The sequence below is a fragment of the Mytilus trossulus genome, chromosome 9, assembly GCF_036588685.1.
Source record: "Mytilus trossulus isolate FHL-02 chromosome 9, PNRI_Mtr1.1.1.hap1, whole genome shotgun sequence".
NCBI classification, from domain to species: Eukaryota; Metazoa; Mollusca; class Bivalvia; order Mytilida; family Mytilidae; genus Mytilus; species Mytilus trossulus.
The window spans coordinates 74,333,594-74,353,598 of record NC_086381.1 but is presented as its reverse complement, the minus strand read 5'-3'; the positions used below and the strand labels follow the sequence as shown (position 1 = coordinate 74,353,598).

Genomic DNA, 20,005 nt, shown 5'->3' with positions numbered 1-20,005 from the left:
CAAGCACATATTTAGGAGTTTTATAATACTGTTACATTTAAGATGGATTTTAAGAAAAAGTAAACTGTTCAGATTATTTTCAGCAGATTTTGCAATAAAATAAAACTAAAAAAGTGCTTTCGGTTTCTTATGGTTTCCTGTCGCGTTTAAAAAAAACTTTAATTTAACATTGAAAATAGATTTTAATTATTAACATGAAGCAAGTAACACTAGTAATGGTGTTCATTTATGTCTTTTGAAATATATTGTGCAAAATAAAGAAAATAAAGATTGGTTTCCTGTTAAGTTTCCTGTCACGTAAACAGTGAATCAAAATGTATTAATTTTTTCTCGAAAAACTCAATTGTTCCATTAATACTATTCTAACACCAACACAACCCACAGAATAAAAGTTAAAGTTTTAGAACTTATAAAAAAGGATACAAAAAGAAACCAAAGGCCGAATACCAAATTATGGTCCATATTCCCTGTATTCTAATTCAGTGTACACCCCAGTTTTCTGGTGTTACAAAATACAGTATACAGGGACCTCCTTTTTAGCTCACCTGGCCCGAAGGGCCAAGTGAGCTTTTCCCATCACTTTGCGTCCGTCTTCCGTCGTCGTCCGTCGTCGTTAACTTTTACAAAAATCTTCTCCTCTAAAACTACTGGGCCAAATTAAACCAAACTTGGCCACAATCATCATTGGGGTATCTAGTTTAATAAATGTGTCCGGTGACCCGGCCAACCATCCAAGATGGCCGCCATGGCTAAAAATAGAACATAGGGGTAAAATGCAGTTTTTGGCTTATAACTCAAAAACCAAAGCATTTAGAGCAAATCTGACATGAGGTAAAATTGTTAAACAGGTTAAGATGTGCCTGCCCTGAAATTTTCTGATGAATCAGACAACCTGTTGTTAGGTTGCTGCCCCTGAATTAGTAATTTTAAGGAAATTTTGCTGTTTTTGGATTTTATCTTGAATATTATTACAGATAGAGATAAACTGTAAACAGCAATAATGTTCAGCAAAGTAAGATTTACAAATAAGTCAACATGACTGAAATGGTCAATTGACCCCCTAAGGAGTTATTGTCCTTTATAGTAAATTTTTAACAATTTTCATAAAATTTGTCAATTTTTACTAACATTTTCCACTGAAACTACTGGGCCAAGTTCATTATAAATAGAGATAACACAATATTGTCATGAATCCATCAGCTTCCTTTTTAGCTCACCTGACCCAAAGGGCCAAGTGAGCTTTTCTCATCACTTGGTGTCCGTCGTCCGTCGTCGTTAGCTTTTACAAAAATCTTCTCCTCTGAAACTACTGGGCCAAATTAATCCAAACTTGGCCATAATCATCTTTTGGGTATCTAGTTAAAAAAATGTGTGGCGTGACCTGGTCAACCAACCAAGATGGCCGCCACAGCTAAAAATAGAACATAGGGGTAAAATGCAAGTTTTTGGTTTATAACTCAAAAACCAAAGCATTTTGAGGAAATCTGACATGGGATAAAAATGTTTATCAGGTCAAGATCTATCTGCCCTGAAATTTTCAGTTGAATCGGTCAACCGGTTGTTGGGTTGCTGCTCCTGAATTGGTAATTTTGAGGAAATTTTGCTGTTTTTGGTTATTATCTTGAATATTATTATAGATAGAGATAAACTGTAAACATCAATAATGTTCAGCAAAGTTAGATTTACAAATAAGTCAACATGACCAAAATGGTCAGTTGACCCCTTTAGGAGTTATTGCCCTTTATAGTCAATTTTTAACCATTTTTCATAAATCTAAGTTATCTTTTACAAAACTCTCCACTGAAACTACTAGGCCACAATCATCATTGGGGTATCTAGTTTGAAAAATGTGTGACGTGACCCGGTCAACCAACCAAGATGGCCGCCACGGCTAAAAATAGAACATAGGGGTAAAATGCAGTTTTTGGCTCATAACTCAAAAACCAAAGCATTTAGAGCAAATCTGACATGGGGTTTAAAATGTTTATCAGGTCAAGATCTATCTGCCCTGAAATTTTCAGATGAATCGGTCAATCGGTTGTTGGGTTGCTTCCCCTGAATTGGTAATTTTGAGGAAATTTTGCTGTTCTTTGGTTATTATCTTGAATATTATTATAGATAGAGATAAACTGAAAACAGCAATAATGTTCAGCTAAGTAAGATCTACAAATAAGTCAACATGACCAAAATGGTCAGTTGACCTGTTTAGGAGTTATTGCCCTTTATAGTCAATTTTTAACCATTTTTCGTAAATTAAAGTAATCTTTTACAAAAATCTTCTCCTCTGAAACTACTTGGCCAAATTAATCCAAACTTGGCCACAATCATCTTTGGGGTATCTAGTTTGAAAAATGTGTGACGTGACCCGGTCAACCAACCAAGATGGCCGCCACGGCTAAAAATAGAACATAGGGGTAAAATGCAGTTTTTGGCTCATAACTCAAAAACCAAAGCATTTAGAGCAAATCTGACATGAGGTAAAAATGTTTATCAGGTCAAGATCTATCTGCCCTGAAATTTTCAGATGAATCGGTCAATTGGTTGTTGGGTTGCTTCCCCTGAATTGGTAATTTTGAGGAAATTTTGCTGTTTTTTGGTTATTATCTTGAAAATTATTATAGATAGAGATAAACTGAAAACAGCAATAATGTTCAGCAAAGTAAGATCTACAAATAAGTCAACATGACCAAAATGGTCAATTGACCCGTTTAGGAGTTATTGCCCTTTATAGTCAATTTTGAACCATTTTTCGTAAATTAAAGTAATCTTTTACAAAAATCTTCTCCTCTGAAACTACTGGGCCAAATTAATCCAAACTTGGCCACAATCATCTTTGGGGTATCTAGTTAAATAAATGTGTGGCGTGACCTGGTCAACCAACCAAGATGGCCGCCACAGCTAAAAATAGAACATAGTTGTAAAATGCAGTTTTTGGCTTATAACTCAAAAACCAAAGCATTTTGAGGAAACCTGACATGGGATAAAAATGTTTATCAGGTCAAGATCTATCTGCCCTGAAATTTTCAGTTGAATCGGTCAACCGGTTGTTGGGTTGCTGCTCCTGGTAATTTTGAGGAAATTTTGCTGTTTTTGGTTATTATCTTGAATATTATTATAGATATAGATAAACTGTAAACATCAATAATGTTCAGCAAAGTTAGATTTACAAATAAGTCAACATGACCGAAATGGTCAGTTGATCCCTTTAGGAGTTATTGCCCTTTATAGTCAATTTTTAACCATTTTTAGCTCACCTGTCCCGAAGGGACAAGTGAGATTATGCCATCACTTGGCGTCCGTCGTAAACTATTTCAAGAATCTTCTCCTCTGAAACTACTGGGCCAAATACTTTCAAACTTTTAACTGAATGTTCCTTAGGGTATCTTATTTATAAATTGTATCCGAAGTTTTGATCTATCAACAAACATGGTCGCCATTGCTAAAAATAGAACATAGGGGTCAAATGCAGTTTTTGGCTTATAACTCAAAAACCAAAGCATTTAGAGCAAATCTGACATGGGGTAATATTGTTTATCAGGTCAAGATCTATCTGCCCTGAAATTTTCAGATGAATCAGACAATCCGTTGTTGGGTTGCTGCCCCTGAATTGGTAATTTTAAGGAAAGTTTGCTGTTTTTGGTTATTATCTTGAATATTATTATAGATAGAGATAAACTGTAAACAGGAATAATGTTCAGCAAAGTAAGATTTACAAATAAGTCTGCATGACGGAAATGGTCAGTTGACCCCTTTAGGAGTTATTGCCCTTTATAGTCAATTTTTAACCATTTTTTCGTAAATCTTAGTAATCTTTTACAAAAATCTTCTCCTCTGAAACTACTGGGCAAAATACTTTCAAACTTTAACTGAATGTTCCTTAGGGTATCTTATTTATAAATTGTATCTGAAGTTTTGATCTATCAATAAACATGGTCGCCATTGCTAAAAATAGAACATAGGGGTCAAATGCAGTTTTTGGCTTATAACTCAAAAACCAAAGCATTTAGAGCAAATCTGACATGGGGTGATATTGTTTATCAGGTCAAGATCTATCTGCCCTGAAATTTTCAGATGAATCAGACAACCCGTTGTTGGGTTGCTGCCCCTGAATTGATAATTTTAAGGAAATTTTGCTGTCTTTGTTTATTATCTTGAATATAATTATAGATAGAAATAAACTGTAAACAGCAATGATGTTCAGCAAAGTAAGATCTTCAATTAAGTCAATTTGACCAAAATTGTCAATTGACCCCTTAAGGAGTTATTGCCCTTTAAGGACTTTTTTCGCAATTTGTTCATCATGTTGACTTACTTTAAAAAATCTTCTCCTTTGAAACTGCTGTATCAATTTCAGCCAAACTTAGGCTAAATGAGTTTCAGAGTATTTAGTATAAATTTTATATTTTATTTCCTTGTATGTCAAGAAACATAGCTACTATGGCTAAAATAGAACATAGGAGAAAATGATTATTTTTTTTGGCTTTTGAAGAAAATAGGACGATCCAAAAAACATTTAAATAAATTGAAAAGCCAAAATAATCATTGATGAGAGATTTAACCAAAAGAATTAAGGTGAGCGATTCAGGCTCTTGAGAGCCTCTTGTTCATAAATCTAAGTAGTCTTTTACAAAACTCTCCACTGAAACTACTAGGCCAAAATCATCTTTGGGGTATCTAGTTTGAAAAATGTGTCCGATGACCTGGCCATTCAACCAAGATGGCTGCCACGGCTAAAAATAGAACATAGGGGTAAAATGCAGTTTTTGGCTTATAACTATGAAACCAAAGCATTTAGAGCAATTCTGACAGGAAGTTAAATTGTTAATCAAGTCAATATCTATCTGCCCTGAATTTTTCAGATGAATTGGACAACTGGTTGTTGGGTTGCTGCACTCCAATTGGTAATTTTTAAAGAAATTTTGCCGTTTTTGGTTATCTTGAATACTATTATAGATAGCGATAAACTGTAAACAGCAGTAATGTTCAGCAAAGTAAGATCTACAAATAAGTCAACATGACCTAAATGGTCAATTGACCCCTTAAGGAGTTATTGCCCTTTATAGTCAATTTTTAACAATTTTCATTAATTTGGTAAATTTATGTAAATTTTTACCAAATATAGTTCTCTGTTACTAATGGGCAAAGTTCATTATAGATATAATTGTAAGAAGCAAGAATGTTCAGTAAAGTAAGAACTTCAAACACATCACCATCACCAAAATACAATTTTGTCATGAATTCATTTGTGTCCTTTGTTTAATATGCACATAGACCAAGGTGAGCGACACAGGCTCTTTAGAGCCTCTAGTTGGTTATTATCTTGAATATTCTTATAGATAGAGATAAACTGTTAACAGCAATAATGTTCAGCAAAGTAAGATCTAAATATATGTCAACATGACCAAAATTGTCAAGTGACCCATTAAGGAGTTATTGCCCTTGATAGTCAATTTTTAACCATTTTTCTAAATTTTAAGTATTCTTTTAAAAAAACTTCTTCTCTGAAACTACTGGGCCAAATTTAACCAAACGTGGCCACACTCATCATTGGGATATCTAGTTTAAAAAATGTACGGTGTGACCCTGACCCTGCCAACCAACAAAGATGGCCACCATGGCTTATTATAGAACATAGGGTAACATGTAGATTTTGGCTTATAACTCTGAAACCAAACCATTTAGAGCAAATCTGATGGTGGGTTAAATTGTATATCAGGTCAAGATCTATCTGCCCTGAAATTTGCAGACAAAACAGCCAAAGTGTTGCTGCCCCAGAATTAGTAATTTTAAGGAAATTTGGCAGTTTTTATACGCCCGTCAAAATTTTTAAGGGACGTATTATGGTATACAAATGTCCGGTGTCCGTCCGTCTGTCCGTCTGTCCGGCGTAAACATGTCGCACCTTACTTTGAGAACGACTTATCCAAATTTCATGAAACTGTACATAGTTGTTTCTTATGATGGTCAAATGATCTGTATACTTTTTGGTGAAAATAAGATTAAAACTTTTTGAGTTACAGCACTTTGTAACTAAAACAGGGGTGTGTTTTTTTCACATGTCGCACCGTATCTCAAAAACGATTCTTGATTATGGCTTAAAACTTTAAACACTTCTTAGTTATATTAATCTTAATATCTGTATACTTTTTAGTGATGATTCAAAATTTTATTTTTGAGTTATTGAGTATTTTGTAAAAAAGGGGGAGGTTTTTTTACATGTCGCACCATATCTCAAAAACGATTTCTGATCATTGCTTAAAACTTTACACATGTCTTTGTTATATTAATCTAAAGATCTGTATACTTTTTGGTGATGATTCAAAATTTTATTTTTGAGTTATTGAGTATTTTGTAAAAAAGGGGGAGGTTTTTTTTACATGTCGCACCATATCTCAAAAACGATTTCTGATCATTGCTTAAAACTTTACACATGTCTTTGTTATATTAATCTAAAGATCTGTATACTTTTTGGTGATGATTCAAAATTTCATTTTTGAGTTATTGTGTATTTTGTAAAAAAGGGGGAGGTTTTTTTGTACATGTTGTGCCGTATCTCAAAAACAATTTATGATTATTGCTTAAAACTTTACACACTTCTTTGTTATATCAATCTAAAGATCTGTATACTTTTTGGTGATGATTTAAAACTTTATTTTGGAGTTATTGAGTATTTTGTTAAACAGGGGAGGTTTATTTTACATGTCGCTCCGTATCTCAAAAATAATTTATGATTATTGCTTAAAACTTTACACACTTCTTTGTTATATTAATCTAAAGATCTGTATACTTTTTGGTTTTGATTCAAAATTCTATTTTAGTGATGTTTAGTTTTTTTGTAAAAAATAAACAGGGTTGGGGGTTTCACATGTCCCGCCGTATCTCAAAAACAATATATGGTTATTGCTTAAAACTTTCTCAGAAACTATTTATGATTATTGCATAAAACTTCCACACAAGACGTAGGGCGTATCATGCGCTCATGGCGCAGCTGTTATATATTGGTTATTATCTTGAATATTATTACAGATAGAGATCAACTGTAAACAGCCATTATGTTCATCAAAGTAAGATGTACAAATAAGTCAACATCACCAAAATGTTCAGTTGACCCCTTAAGGAGTTATTGCCCTTTATAGTAATTTTTTAACAAATTTTCATAAATTTTTGTAAATTTAAAAAAAATATTTTTCACTGTAATTACTGGGCCAAGTTAAAAAATCAAGCTTATTTCAAGTCTAATTTGATGCATAACTCACAACAAAACAATTCTTTTGTTCACCAATTCATACCTTGATCATCAATTATGAGATGACAAAAAGATACATGTATGTTAATCACTTGGGAATTAAAATTCAATGAATAAAATTTTTCAATAGAAGTGAACATAATTCAGTTATGTTCAGTTACACCTGGATCATGCAGCTTGGTAAATTGATTCCTAAACAAAGATTTGTATGTTTTTTCAAGTTCGAGTTCTCGAAGAAACAAGGTTTCACTTTATATTCATGTTTTGTATTTCTTAAAATACTTTTAATAAGTTTTTACGAATTCTACTGATGCAGTTAAACGTTAAAATGTGCCCTTTTGTAATTTTCATGCCATAAATTGAAAAAGGAAATCCCATTTCAACCGTTTTTTTTACACCAGATAACAGGGACGTTCCCTGAAAGCAGGGAATAAATATATCCCACATTTCCTGACTTGTGCCCAACCTGTTCAAAGGCAAGGTAGATAGATTTTAAAGCACAAGTCAGATTAAGATTTTATCTTTTAAACAGGAGCAGAGGTTAGACACAAAGCAAATCAAGATGCACTCAGCGGGTTGAAAGATGCCTCAGTTTTTTATACCCCACGCAACGAGTTGCGGAGGGTATAATGTTTTTGACCCGTCCGTCAGTCCGTCAGTCCGTCTGTCCGTCAGTCCTGTTTCTTGTCATCGCAACTCCTCTCAAACCTCACAACAGAATTTCACGAAACCTTTTCAGATAATAAGGACATACTATGTAGTTGTGCATATCGACGGTAAAATGAGATTCAATTTTTTTTCTAGGAGTTACGCCCCTTTGAACTTATTTACTTTAATGTACTACTGCAACAGTTTGTCATCACAACTCCTCTCAAACCACACAACAGAATTTCACTAAACCTTTTCAGATAATGAGGACATACTATGTAGTTGTGCATATCGACGGGAAATTGCGATTCAATTTTTTTTCTAGGAGTTACGCCCCTTTCAACTTATTTACTTTAATGTACTACTGCAACAGTTTGTCATCGCAACTCCTCTCAAACCACACAACAGAATTTCACGAAACCTTTTCAGATAATGAGGACATACTATGTAGTTGTGCATATCGACGGGAAAATGCGATTCAATTTTTTTTCTAGGAGTTATGCCCCTTTGAACTTATTTGCTTCAATGTACTTCTGCAACAGTTTGTCATCTCAACTCCTCTGAAACCACACAACAGAATTTCATGAAATTTTGTAGATAATAAGGACATACTATTTAGATGTGCATATTGGCAGGAAATTAATTTTTCTTATTCAATTTGTTTTTCTTACACTTATTTAATTTCTCCAATGACAATGTGGGGACGTGGGGTATGTGAGCGTGCTCACTAAGGTTCTTTAATTTTATTAAAAAAAGATCACCCTTGCACACAAACAAATTGTGTGGCAAAGCATTTTGTTTGTTTTCCTTGATTCCGAATCATGTAGACACTTCAATGAAAAAATACCTTGATTTAAAAAGCTCGTTGACTACAGTATCGGAAAGGTATCACCAAAACCCAACGCTCGTTGACTTCAGCATTGGAGAGATATCACCAATAACCATGATAACCAACATAGCAAAAAAGAAATAGTGGACAAGAAATGCCAATAAAATTTTTCGGGTCGCAGTGATTTTAACGGGTGAGTCGGGTGAGGGGAAACAAACAATATCTTATTTTTGGACCAAGTTGTACCAGCTTGCACTGTCTTGTAGTGACAGACAGTCCCACTCAGAGAGGACAAGCTGTACCAGCCCGCACTGTCTTGTAGTGACAGACTGTCCCACTCAGAGAGGACAAGCTGTACCAGCCCGCACTGTCTTGTAGTGACAGACTGTCCCACTCAGGGAGGACAAGCTGTACCAGCCCGCACTGTCTTGTAGTGACAGACTGTCCCACTCAGAGAGGACAAGCTGTACCAGGCCGTACTGTCTGTACTAAGTGACGGACTGTCCCACTCAGGGAGGTCAAGCTGTACCAGCCCGCACTGTCTTGTAGTGACAGACTGTCCCACTCAGAGAGGACAAGCTGTACCAGCCCGCACTGTCTTGTAGTGACAGACTGTCCCACTCAGAGAGGACAAGCTGTACCAGCCCGCACTGTCTTGTAGTGACAGACTGTCCCACTCAGGGAGGACAAGCTGTACCAGCCCGCACTGTCTTGTAGTGACAGACTGTCCCACTCAGAGAGGACAAGCTGTACCAGGCCGTACTGTCTGTACTAAGTGACAGACTGTCCCACTCAGGGAGGTCAAGCTGTACCAGCCGGCACTGTCTTGTAGTGACAGACTGTCCCACTCAGAGAGGGCAAGCTGTACAACCCGCACTGTTTGTACTAAGTGACAGACTGTCCCACTCAGGGAGGACAAGCTGTACAAGCTTGCACTGTCTTGTAGTGACAGACTGTCCCACTCAGAGAGGACAAGCTGTACCAGCCCGCACTGTCTTGTAGTGACAGACTGTCCCACTCAGAGAGGGCAAGCTGTACAACCCGCACTGTTTGTACTAAGTGACAGACTGACCCACTCAGGGAGGACAAGCTGTACCAGCCCGCACTGTCTTGTTGTGACAGACTGTCCCACTCAGAGAGGGCAAGCTGTACAACCCGCACTGTTTGTACTAAGTGACAGACTGTCCCACTCAGGGAGGACAAGCTGTACTAGCCCACACTGTCTTGTAGTGACAGACTGTCCCACTCAGAGAGGACAAGCTGTACCAGCCCGCACTGTCTTGTAGTGACAGACTGTCCCACTCAGAGAGGGCAAGCTGTACAACCCACACTGTTTGTACTAAGTGACAGACTGACCCACTCAGGGAGGACAAGCTGTACAAGCTTGCACTGTCTTGTAGTGACAGACTGTCCCACTCAGAGAGGACAAGCTGTACCAGCCTGCACTGTCTTGTAGTGACAGACTGTCCCACTCAGGGAGGACAAGCTGTACCAGCCTGCACTGTCTTGTAGTGACAGACTGTCAATTGCATTAATAGATAGTTTTTTGGTGTTGCCATATATATATATTGTTTATGGATAGCTTGACTGGAACGAATTGCTTAAGATTTAATTATAAACACATTACTGGTTACACGTTACACTTTCAACACAATAAAATTCAATGATAATCAGTTAAGCAGACAAATTAGAATGTGCACTTTTGTTTACAGTTTTTCATCTGTGTATTTGTTTAACATTTTTTATAAAACTTTATTTGCAGTTTCTTATCATGCTAATTGACTGTTGGCAGAAGGGGTATATAATATAAAGTGGCATTAAGGCCATGAAGACAGACTTTACATAACATGCTGAAGTTGAAATTAGAGTTCATGAAGGCCCATGTGTAATCCTTTATTGACATTTGCAGAACTTGGACCAACAGATTTCACTTTGGGTATTTAATAAAATTGATAATTAGCTTAAGCATTGTTAAGACAGGGGCTTTACTTTATTTTAAGTTTTTTTTTTAATGATTTATGCTGAACACATGCTGAAACTGAAGATGTTTAACAATATAAAAATAAAGAGATGTGGTATGATTGCCAATGGGACCACTCTCCACCAGGGACTAAAAATGACTGAACCAATTTAGACAAATGGTTGCTACAAAGACTTTTACATTTTCATTTTTCTGATTTTAAAAGGGCTATTGTCCTGATTGATTGAAAAATAACTGTTTATGACATTTCTGTGTAATAACTTGCATTCAATTATGAAAGTGCCAATTTTCACTTATCATGCTTATACTGCTCAGGAGTTATAGCCCTTGATTGTTCTAACAATGACACTAAAATGTATGCAAAATCTGAAAGTACAACATCTATTTTAAAAAAAAAAGTGATTTTGTTCTAAAATTATCTAATACAACTTTATACATGTTATATATATCATGTATATGTTATATGATTGTATGTAATAAGACAAGGTTGGATGCTAATCATAGTTCGGAGAAAAACCTAAATATGACATCATGATTACAATTACAATATTCCTCGTCAAATTACAACTCCTGTGTACAAACATGATAAAAAAAAATCTTTTTTCTTTTGTAGGATATAATGGCAAGTTGGGATCAGGTAAGATTTTCTTCCTAAAAGTCAATGGTCATGTGACCTATGCTGTCAATAAACTGTACAGAAAGATACAGGCGTGTAGTATTCTCAGAAGTAGAATAGGAGAAAAACAATATCATTACAGTGAAAAGAATTTTAATATACAAAATTCCAGGTAACAAAAAAAGAGATGCAAGACAGTCAGGGGTACAACTTGTACAAGTTATTTTTATTTACTTGAAGAAGTAAAAAAAATATACATATATAAGTAAATAAATAATGTTTAAATAATCTCCCCTTAATTTTCTCAAAAATTTACTTGTATAAGTAAATTTTTCTTACAATCCCACAAAAGTCCTCAAGTTTTGAGATGTCAATTCATGCCTTTAATGATTTTTCCCAGCTTGCCTCATTTTTTTTTTATAAGAGTTCAATGTTTAGTCTCATTAATTCAACAAAGAAACTGATTGCGCAAAGATCTTAAGTATTTGCCAAGGCCTTCAAAAATTGCTCCTTGGGGCCTTGTAAATGAGCAGTGTTCTGAAGATAACAGACAAATGGGATTTTCATTGTCCACGAAATTACACTTAAATGATTAGTAAAGACATTTGCAAAGGGCAGATAATTTAAAAGTCTATTAGAGCAAAGAAATCATAAGAATTCAATAAAAGAAGATAGGATGACTTTTTTACTTCTACAAGTAAAAAAATCTGAATGTCTAAGGGACATAATTAACTCAGTCAATATTTTTTTTTACCTATACAAGTAAATAAAATTCACTTGTATAAGTATCCTACACATTTACTTATGTAAGTATATTAATATTACTTCTTCAAGTAATTTAAAATAACCTTTACAAGTAGTACCCCTGACTGTAAGATATCAAAGGATATTCACAACTCTTTAAATGAAGGAGAAAGTGACAAAACCATGGCAAAAAATGAAAAACAATAGCTTGAATAGAAATATAAACAACAGTCTTCAAAGCATTGTATAGAAATGTAAAGACAAGAGCAATACAAACCCCAGAAAAAACCGAGGCTGATCTTAAAACTGATGTATACTACAGTTGTTTAAAGTCTTAACTTAAAAAACCTCTGAAATTATAGACAATTTCATTCCCTCTTCATAGTCATTGTATTTAGTATAAGCTATTGAAACTGTAAACATGTAGCTTATTTAATTCAATTATTACATTTATAATACATTTGTATATTTTAAAGGAAATTGTAAAAACTTTATTTTGCTTACAGAAACTTCTTAAAGCTGCAAGGGAGGGGAATATAAAAGAGGTAGAATTATGTGTAAAGAACGGAGCTAATTTGGAATATAAAGATGGTGTAAGTAAAGTAAAATGTTTAACACATAAAAAGTGATTTATTATATATATATATATATAGTACACACAATGTGGATCAGTTAGGCATAACCCTTGTTAGTGTTCAGTGATTCAATGTTAATTTCTGGTTATTGAAAATACTCTTGTCTCAAAATATTAAGAAACATCATTACGCCACCTGAATGTATATAGAGAACTCTTGTATTCAACAAAAACAGTGTGAAACAATACACCACCAACATATACAGCTTCTGTATTCAACACCTATACCCAAGTAAAAAAGTGAAAAACCACATTAAGTACACGAAGTAGAAGTGGAATGCCATGACCAGACGAAAAGACAAATAACAGCTACAAACAAAATAACTTGAAATACTTTATTACACTAATGAATACCACTCCAGTTTGTATGTCAAAGGGTATACAGCTGAAATCATCATGACACATGATCATACAACAATCATTTACCACTTCTGTATTAAACATGCCATGTGGCACCTGATCATACAACATTTATTTACCACTCCTCTACTGAACATGACATGTGACACCTGATCATGCAATATTCATTAACCACTCCTGTACTGAACATGACATGTGACACCTGATCATACAACATTCATCCACCTCTCATCTACTGAACATGACATGTGACACCTGATCATACAACATTCATTGACCAGTTCTGTATTAAACATGCCATGTGGCACCTGATCATACAACATTTATTTACCACTCCTCTACTGAACATGACATGTGACACCTGATCATGCAATATTCATTAACCACTCCTGTACTGAACATGACATGTGACACCTGATCATACAACATTCATCCACCTCTCATCTACTGAACATGACATGTGACACCTGATCATACAACATTCATTGACCAGTTCTGTACTGAACATGACATGTGACACCTGATCATACAACATTCATCCACCACTCCTCTACTGAACATGACATGTGACACCTGATCATAAAACATTCATTAACCACTCCTCTACTGAACATGACATGTGACACCTGATTATACAACATTCATTAACCACTCCTGTACTGAACATGACATGTAACACCTGATTATACAACATTCATTAACCACTCCTCTACTGAACATGACATGTGACACCTGATCATACAATATACATTTTCCACTCCTGTACTGAACATGACATGTAACACCTGATTATACAACATTCATTAACCACTCCTGTACTGAACATGGCATATGACACCTAATTATACAATATTCAGTCACCACTCCTGTACAGAACATAACATCTGACATCTGATCATACAACATTTATTAACCACTCCTCTACTGAACATGACAAGTGACCTCTGGTGATACAACATTTATTAACCACTCCTGTACTGAACATGATATGTAACACCTGATCATACAACATTTATTTGCCACTCTTGTACTGAACATGACATGTGACACCTGATTATACAACATTCATTGACCACTCCTGTACTGAACATGACATGTAACACCTGATTATACAACATTCATTAACCACTCCTCTACTGAACATGACATGTGACACCTGATCATACAATATACATTTTCCACTCCTGTACTGAACATGACATGTAACACCTGATTATACAACATTCATTAACCACTCCTGTACTGAACATGGCATATGACACCTAATTATACAATATTCAGTCACCACTCCTGTACAGAACATAACATCTGACATCTGATCATACAACATTTATTAACCACTCCTCTACTGAACATGACAAGTGACCTCTGGTGATACAACATTTATTAACCACTCCTGTACTGAACATGATATGTAACATCTGATCATACAACATTTATTAACCACTCCTGTACTGATATGCATAATGACATCTGATCATACAGAATTCATTTACCACTCCTGTACTGATCATCATATATTTTCATTTACCACTCCTGTACTGATCATCATATATTTTGTCATACACAATGTCACTATAATAAACATATTTGTATTGTATTGTATTTACCACTCCTGTACTAACAGGGGTGTGGAAATATTTGTTGTGAGCACTTGTCCCCGGGCAAGTGAAACCTAACATTTTACTTGTCCGGAAAAATATTTACTTGCCCTGCTGATCTCAATAAATATTAAAGTATTTCTTGTAAGCTAATATATGATTCTTACTTCGCACTGTTGTGCATCATCCATTTGTTTATATGTGTAAAAAAAATAGGAAAGTAGGAAATGGGTTAACATCAATGGGACAGAAACCTAACAGCAAACCAACCAATGAAATGACATGTAAAGGTCAATTTTGCAGCAGTTTTGATAAAAATTGTAGCCAGTAGGTACATATACTAAATTTGAGGAGAGTGACTGATAATTTGAAGAAATGTAAACTATAAATAATAGATAAAACTATTGATTTTGTGGTGTTTCTCTCAACTGACACACTTGTTTTTTTCTGGATTATTCATTATTGTCTTGATGGGCAATTAAAGCGTCCCTTCTTTTTACCACTTTGACAACAAATAATGTTGACCTTTCATCTATTATAAAATAAGACAAAAACTTAATTTATTTTCCGAATTTCCATAGATAGCCAGGGGCAATCTGATATCCACGATGTCTGAAATTCTCGCTTCCGTTTTTATTTTTTAAATACTCTGTGTCCTCCATTTGCATTTAAGGTTTTCTACTCGACTCATGACTCTTTTTGTCTTGCTTGCCCAGCTTTTTATTTATTATTTATCAATCTGAATCTCGATACAAAATTAAAAGAAATGACACTTCCGGCAAATGAGGGATAAAACCTAATCGACGATCCCGGGTCAATGGACAAAGCCAATGCAATGTTACGCGGCTCGGGTTCGCATACTTATTTTTATTTATTTTGGTAATCGATCTATTTCCGGTATCATGTAATATTTATCGTCATGAACATTGATGTTTTACTTGCTGAACATTGGTTTCTCTTACATAAATTTAACATCTCTATACGTTTTGAAATTAATTTTATCTTTTGTTGGATTTGAACTTTGTCTTGTGTATTTTTTTACTTGTCCACGGGCAACCAAGACAAAAATAATTACTTGTCCGGTTGTTCAAATGTACGAGTCGGGCGAGTCGGGCATAGCATTTCCACACCCCTGACTAAACATGACATGGGTATCCTGGTAACATGTGACATAGCAATGACATACTTACACCAACATGTGACATTGTAAAAACACTCTTATACTCCACACCAACCTGACAGAGCAATAACACTTAAATACTCAACACCAACACGTGACATAACCATGACATGTTTATCCTCAGCACCAACATCTGACCTACCCATGACATTCTTTTCCTTAAGGGCATACAATACAGTTACAGGGAAGGTAATGACGTTGCTAACGTAATTTGTTATTTTCGCGACGTCAAACTGTGACATATCGGGAAAAGATGCATTTTTGACTGATTTTTTTCATTCAAACTGATTTAATTTGAAAAACGAGTTCATGGACCCCTATTTTTCAAAACGGCATTTTGTTTCATTTTGCAGGGAGTTTATGTAACCCAAATTTTATAAAACTGTAAATAGAAGATTTTTTTTAAATTTTGATAAACATGCAGTAAAAAATGACGTTTTTTCCTCAATTCATGAACATTTGATAAATATGAGTTATTTCTGGATAAAAAAATTAATATTTTTTTAGGATATTTATAAAATACAGAAATTACCGATTATTTAACAAAAAACAATTTGTGTTTATCTTTTAAAACACAAAATTTATGTCTTTCTTTCGAAAAAGAAATCATACGGCCACAAATCTGAATTTTGAGCAAATATACAAAATTTCGACCACATTTTACTCAAAAAGTAGCACATGAAGGTATACTTTTTATTACATATTTGATTTAATCAGGTAAAAAATAGCCTATATGCAAATTTTTATGAACTTGTAAATACAGGATCAAAACTGTATCGTATGCCCTTAACACCAATATATGACATAGCAATGACAATCTTATACTAAGCACCAACATGTGACACAGCAATGACACTCTTATACTCAACACTTTCGTGTAACCTAGCCATACCACTCTTATACTCAACACCAACATGTGACATAGCAATGACACTCTTATACTCACCACCAACATGTGACATAGCAATGACACTCTTATACTCACCACCAACATGTGACATAGCAATGTTACATATACTCGACAAAATTATATAATATATCATTGACACTCTTATACTCAGCATAAACGTGTGACATAGCAATGACACTCTTATACTCAACACCATCATGTGACATAGCAATGACACTCTTATACTCAACACCAATATGAGACATATCAATGACACTCTTCAACTCAACACCAACATGTCACATAGCAATGATAATTATACTCAACACATTCATATAACATATCATTGACACTCTTTTACTCAGCTCCAACATATAACATATCACTTACACTTTCATCCTCAACACCAACATGTGACATAGCAATAACACTCTTATATTTAACAGAAACATGTGACAGCAATGACATACTTGTACTGAACACCATCATTTGACATAGCAATGACACTTATACCTAACACCAACAGAAATGACACTCAAATACTCAGCACAACATGTGAAATAGAAATGACACTCTTATACTCAGCACCAACATGTGAAATAGCAATGACACTCTTATACTCAGCACCAACATGTGAAATAGAAATGACACTCTTATACTCAGCACCAACATGTGAAATAGCAATGACATACTTATACCAACAGAAATGACACTATAATACATAGCACCAACATGTGACATAGCAATGCCACTATAATACTCATTACCAACATGTGACATAGCAATGACACTCTTATACTCAACACTATCGTGTAACTTAGCCATACCACTCTTATACTCAACACCAACATGTGACATAGCAATGACACTCTTATACTCAGTACCAACAAGGGACAAAGCAATGACACTCTTATACTCAACACCAATATGTGACATATCAATGACACTCTTAAACTCAACACCAACATGTGACATAGCAATGATACTTATACTCAACACAATCATATAACATATATCATTGACACTCTTATACTCAGCATAAAAGTGTGTCATAGCAATGACACTCTCATACTCAATACCATCATGTGACATAGCAATGACCCCATTATGCTCAATACCAATATGTGACATTACAATGACACTCTTTAACTCAAAACCAACATGTCACATAGCAATGATACTTATACTCAACACATTCATATAACATATCACTGACACTTTTATCCTCAACACAACATGTGACATAGCAATAACAATCTTATATTTAACACCAACATGTGACAGCAATGACACTCTTATACTCAACACCAACATGTGAAATAGCAATGACACTCTTATACTCAACACCAACATGTGAAATAGCAATGACACTCTAATACTTAACACTATCGTGTAACTTAGCCATACCACTCTTATACTCAACACCAACATGTGAAATAGCAATGACACTCTTATACTCAACACCAACATGTGAAATAGCAATGACACTCTAATACTTAACACTATCGTGTAACTTAGCCATACCACTCTTATACTCAACACCAACATGTGAAATAGCAATGACACTCTTATACTCAACACCAACATGTGAAATAGCAATGACACTCTTATACTCAACACCAACATGTGAAATAGCAATGACACTCTAATACTTAACACTATCGTGTAACTTAGCCATACCACTCTTATACTCAACACCAACATGTGAAATAGCAATGACACTCTTATACTCAACACCAACATGTGAAATAGCAATGACACTCTTATACTCAACACTATCGTGTAACTTAGCCATACCACTCTTATACTCAACACCAACATGTGAAATAGCAATGACACTCTTATACTCAACACCACGATGTGACATAGCAATGCCACTCATACTCAGAACCAACATGTGACATAGCAATGACACTCTTATACTCAGCACCAACAAGTGACATAGCAATGACACTATTATGCTCAACACCAACATGTGACATTACAATGACACTCTTATACTCAACACAAACATGTGACATTACAATGGCATATTTACACTCAGCATCAACATGTGACATCGCAATGACACTTGTATGATCAACACCAACATGTGACATAGCAATGACACTATTATACTAAACACCAAAATATGACATATCAGTGACACTCTTATACTTAACACCAACATGTGACATAGCAATGACACTTTTACACTGCTCACAAACCAGTGACATATCACATTTATAGGCAACGCAAACAAAAAGTAAAAACAGGGCTTCTTGAGGTTCTTCACTTATACTCAACACAACATACACCATTGCTATATTACCCTTATACTCAACACAAACATACACCATTTCTATATTACCCTTATACTCAACACAACATATACGCCATTGCTATATTACCATAATATACAATAGCACCTATGATATGAATTTACTGTTATACACCATACCAACATTTTACATGAAATACCACTGAATTCTTTTTTAAGCTTTGATAAAATACTGTTAATCAGACAGGTTTAATGGACAACAAATATTTGTTAGAATTATATAAAGTAGGATCTCATTTTTAGCTCACCTGGCCCGAAGGGCCAAGTGAGCTTTTCTCATCACTTGGCGTCCGTCGTCTGTCGTCGTCGTCGTCCGTCGTCGTCGTCCGGCGTTAACTTTTACAAAAATCTTCTCCTCTGAAACTACAGGGCCAAATTTAACCAAACTTGGCCACAATCATCATTGAGGTATCTAGTTTGAAAATTGTGTCCGGTGACCCTGCCAACCAACCAAGATGGCCGCCATGGCTAAAAATAGAACATAGGGGTAAAATGCAGTTTTTGGCTTATAACTCAAAAACCAAAGCATTTAGAGCAAATCTGTCAAAGGGTGAAATTGTTTATCAGGTTAAGATCTATCTGCTCTAAAATTTTCAGATGAATCTGACATTCTGTTGTTAGGTTGCTGCCCCTGAATCTGTAATTTTAAGGAAATTTTGCTGTTTTTGGTTATTATCTTGAATATTATTATAGATAGAGAAAAACTGTAAACAGCAATAATGTTCAGCAAAGTAAGATCTACAAATAAGTCAACATGACCAAAATGGTCAGTTGACCACTGTAGGAGTTATTGCCCTTTATAGTCAATTTTCAACCATTTTTCTTAAATCTTAGTTATCTTTTAGAAAAATCTTCTCCTCTGAAACTACTGGGCCAAATTAATTGAAACTTGGCCACAATCATCTTTGGGGTATCTAGTATAAAAATTGTGTCCGGTAACTCGGCAAACCAACCAAA

The 20,005-nt window shown here is 34.9% G+C and overlaps 1 protein-coding gene across 1 annotated transcript in view; it reads left to right on the top strand.

Annotated features, from left to right (window-relative positions):
• The window catches only part of LOC134684928 (uncharacterized), a 99,355-nt gene that overhangs the window by 5,137 nt on the left and 74,213 nt on the right, over positions 1 to 20,005 (top strand). Inside the window, exons 2-4 of the mRNA XM_063544246.1 lie at positions 10,486 to 10,659; positions 11,318 to 11,341; positions 12,571 to 12,657. Coding sequence (XP_063400316.1) covers positions 11,324 to 11,341; positions 12,571 to 12,657 — 105 coding nt within the window. The 5' untranslated portion in view covers positions 10,486 to 10,659; positions 11,318 to 11,323. The remainder of the gene's footprint in view (positions 1 to 10,485; positions 10,660 to 11,317; positions 11,342 to 12,570; positions 12,658 to 20,005) is intronic.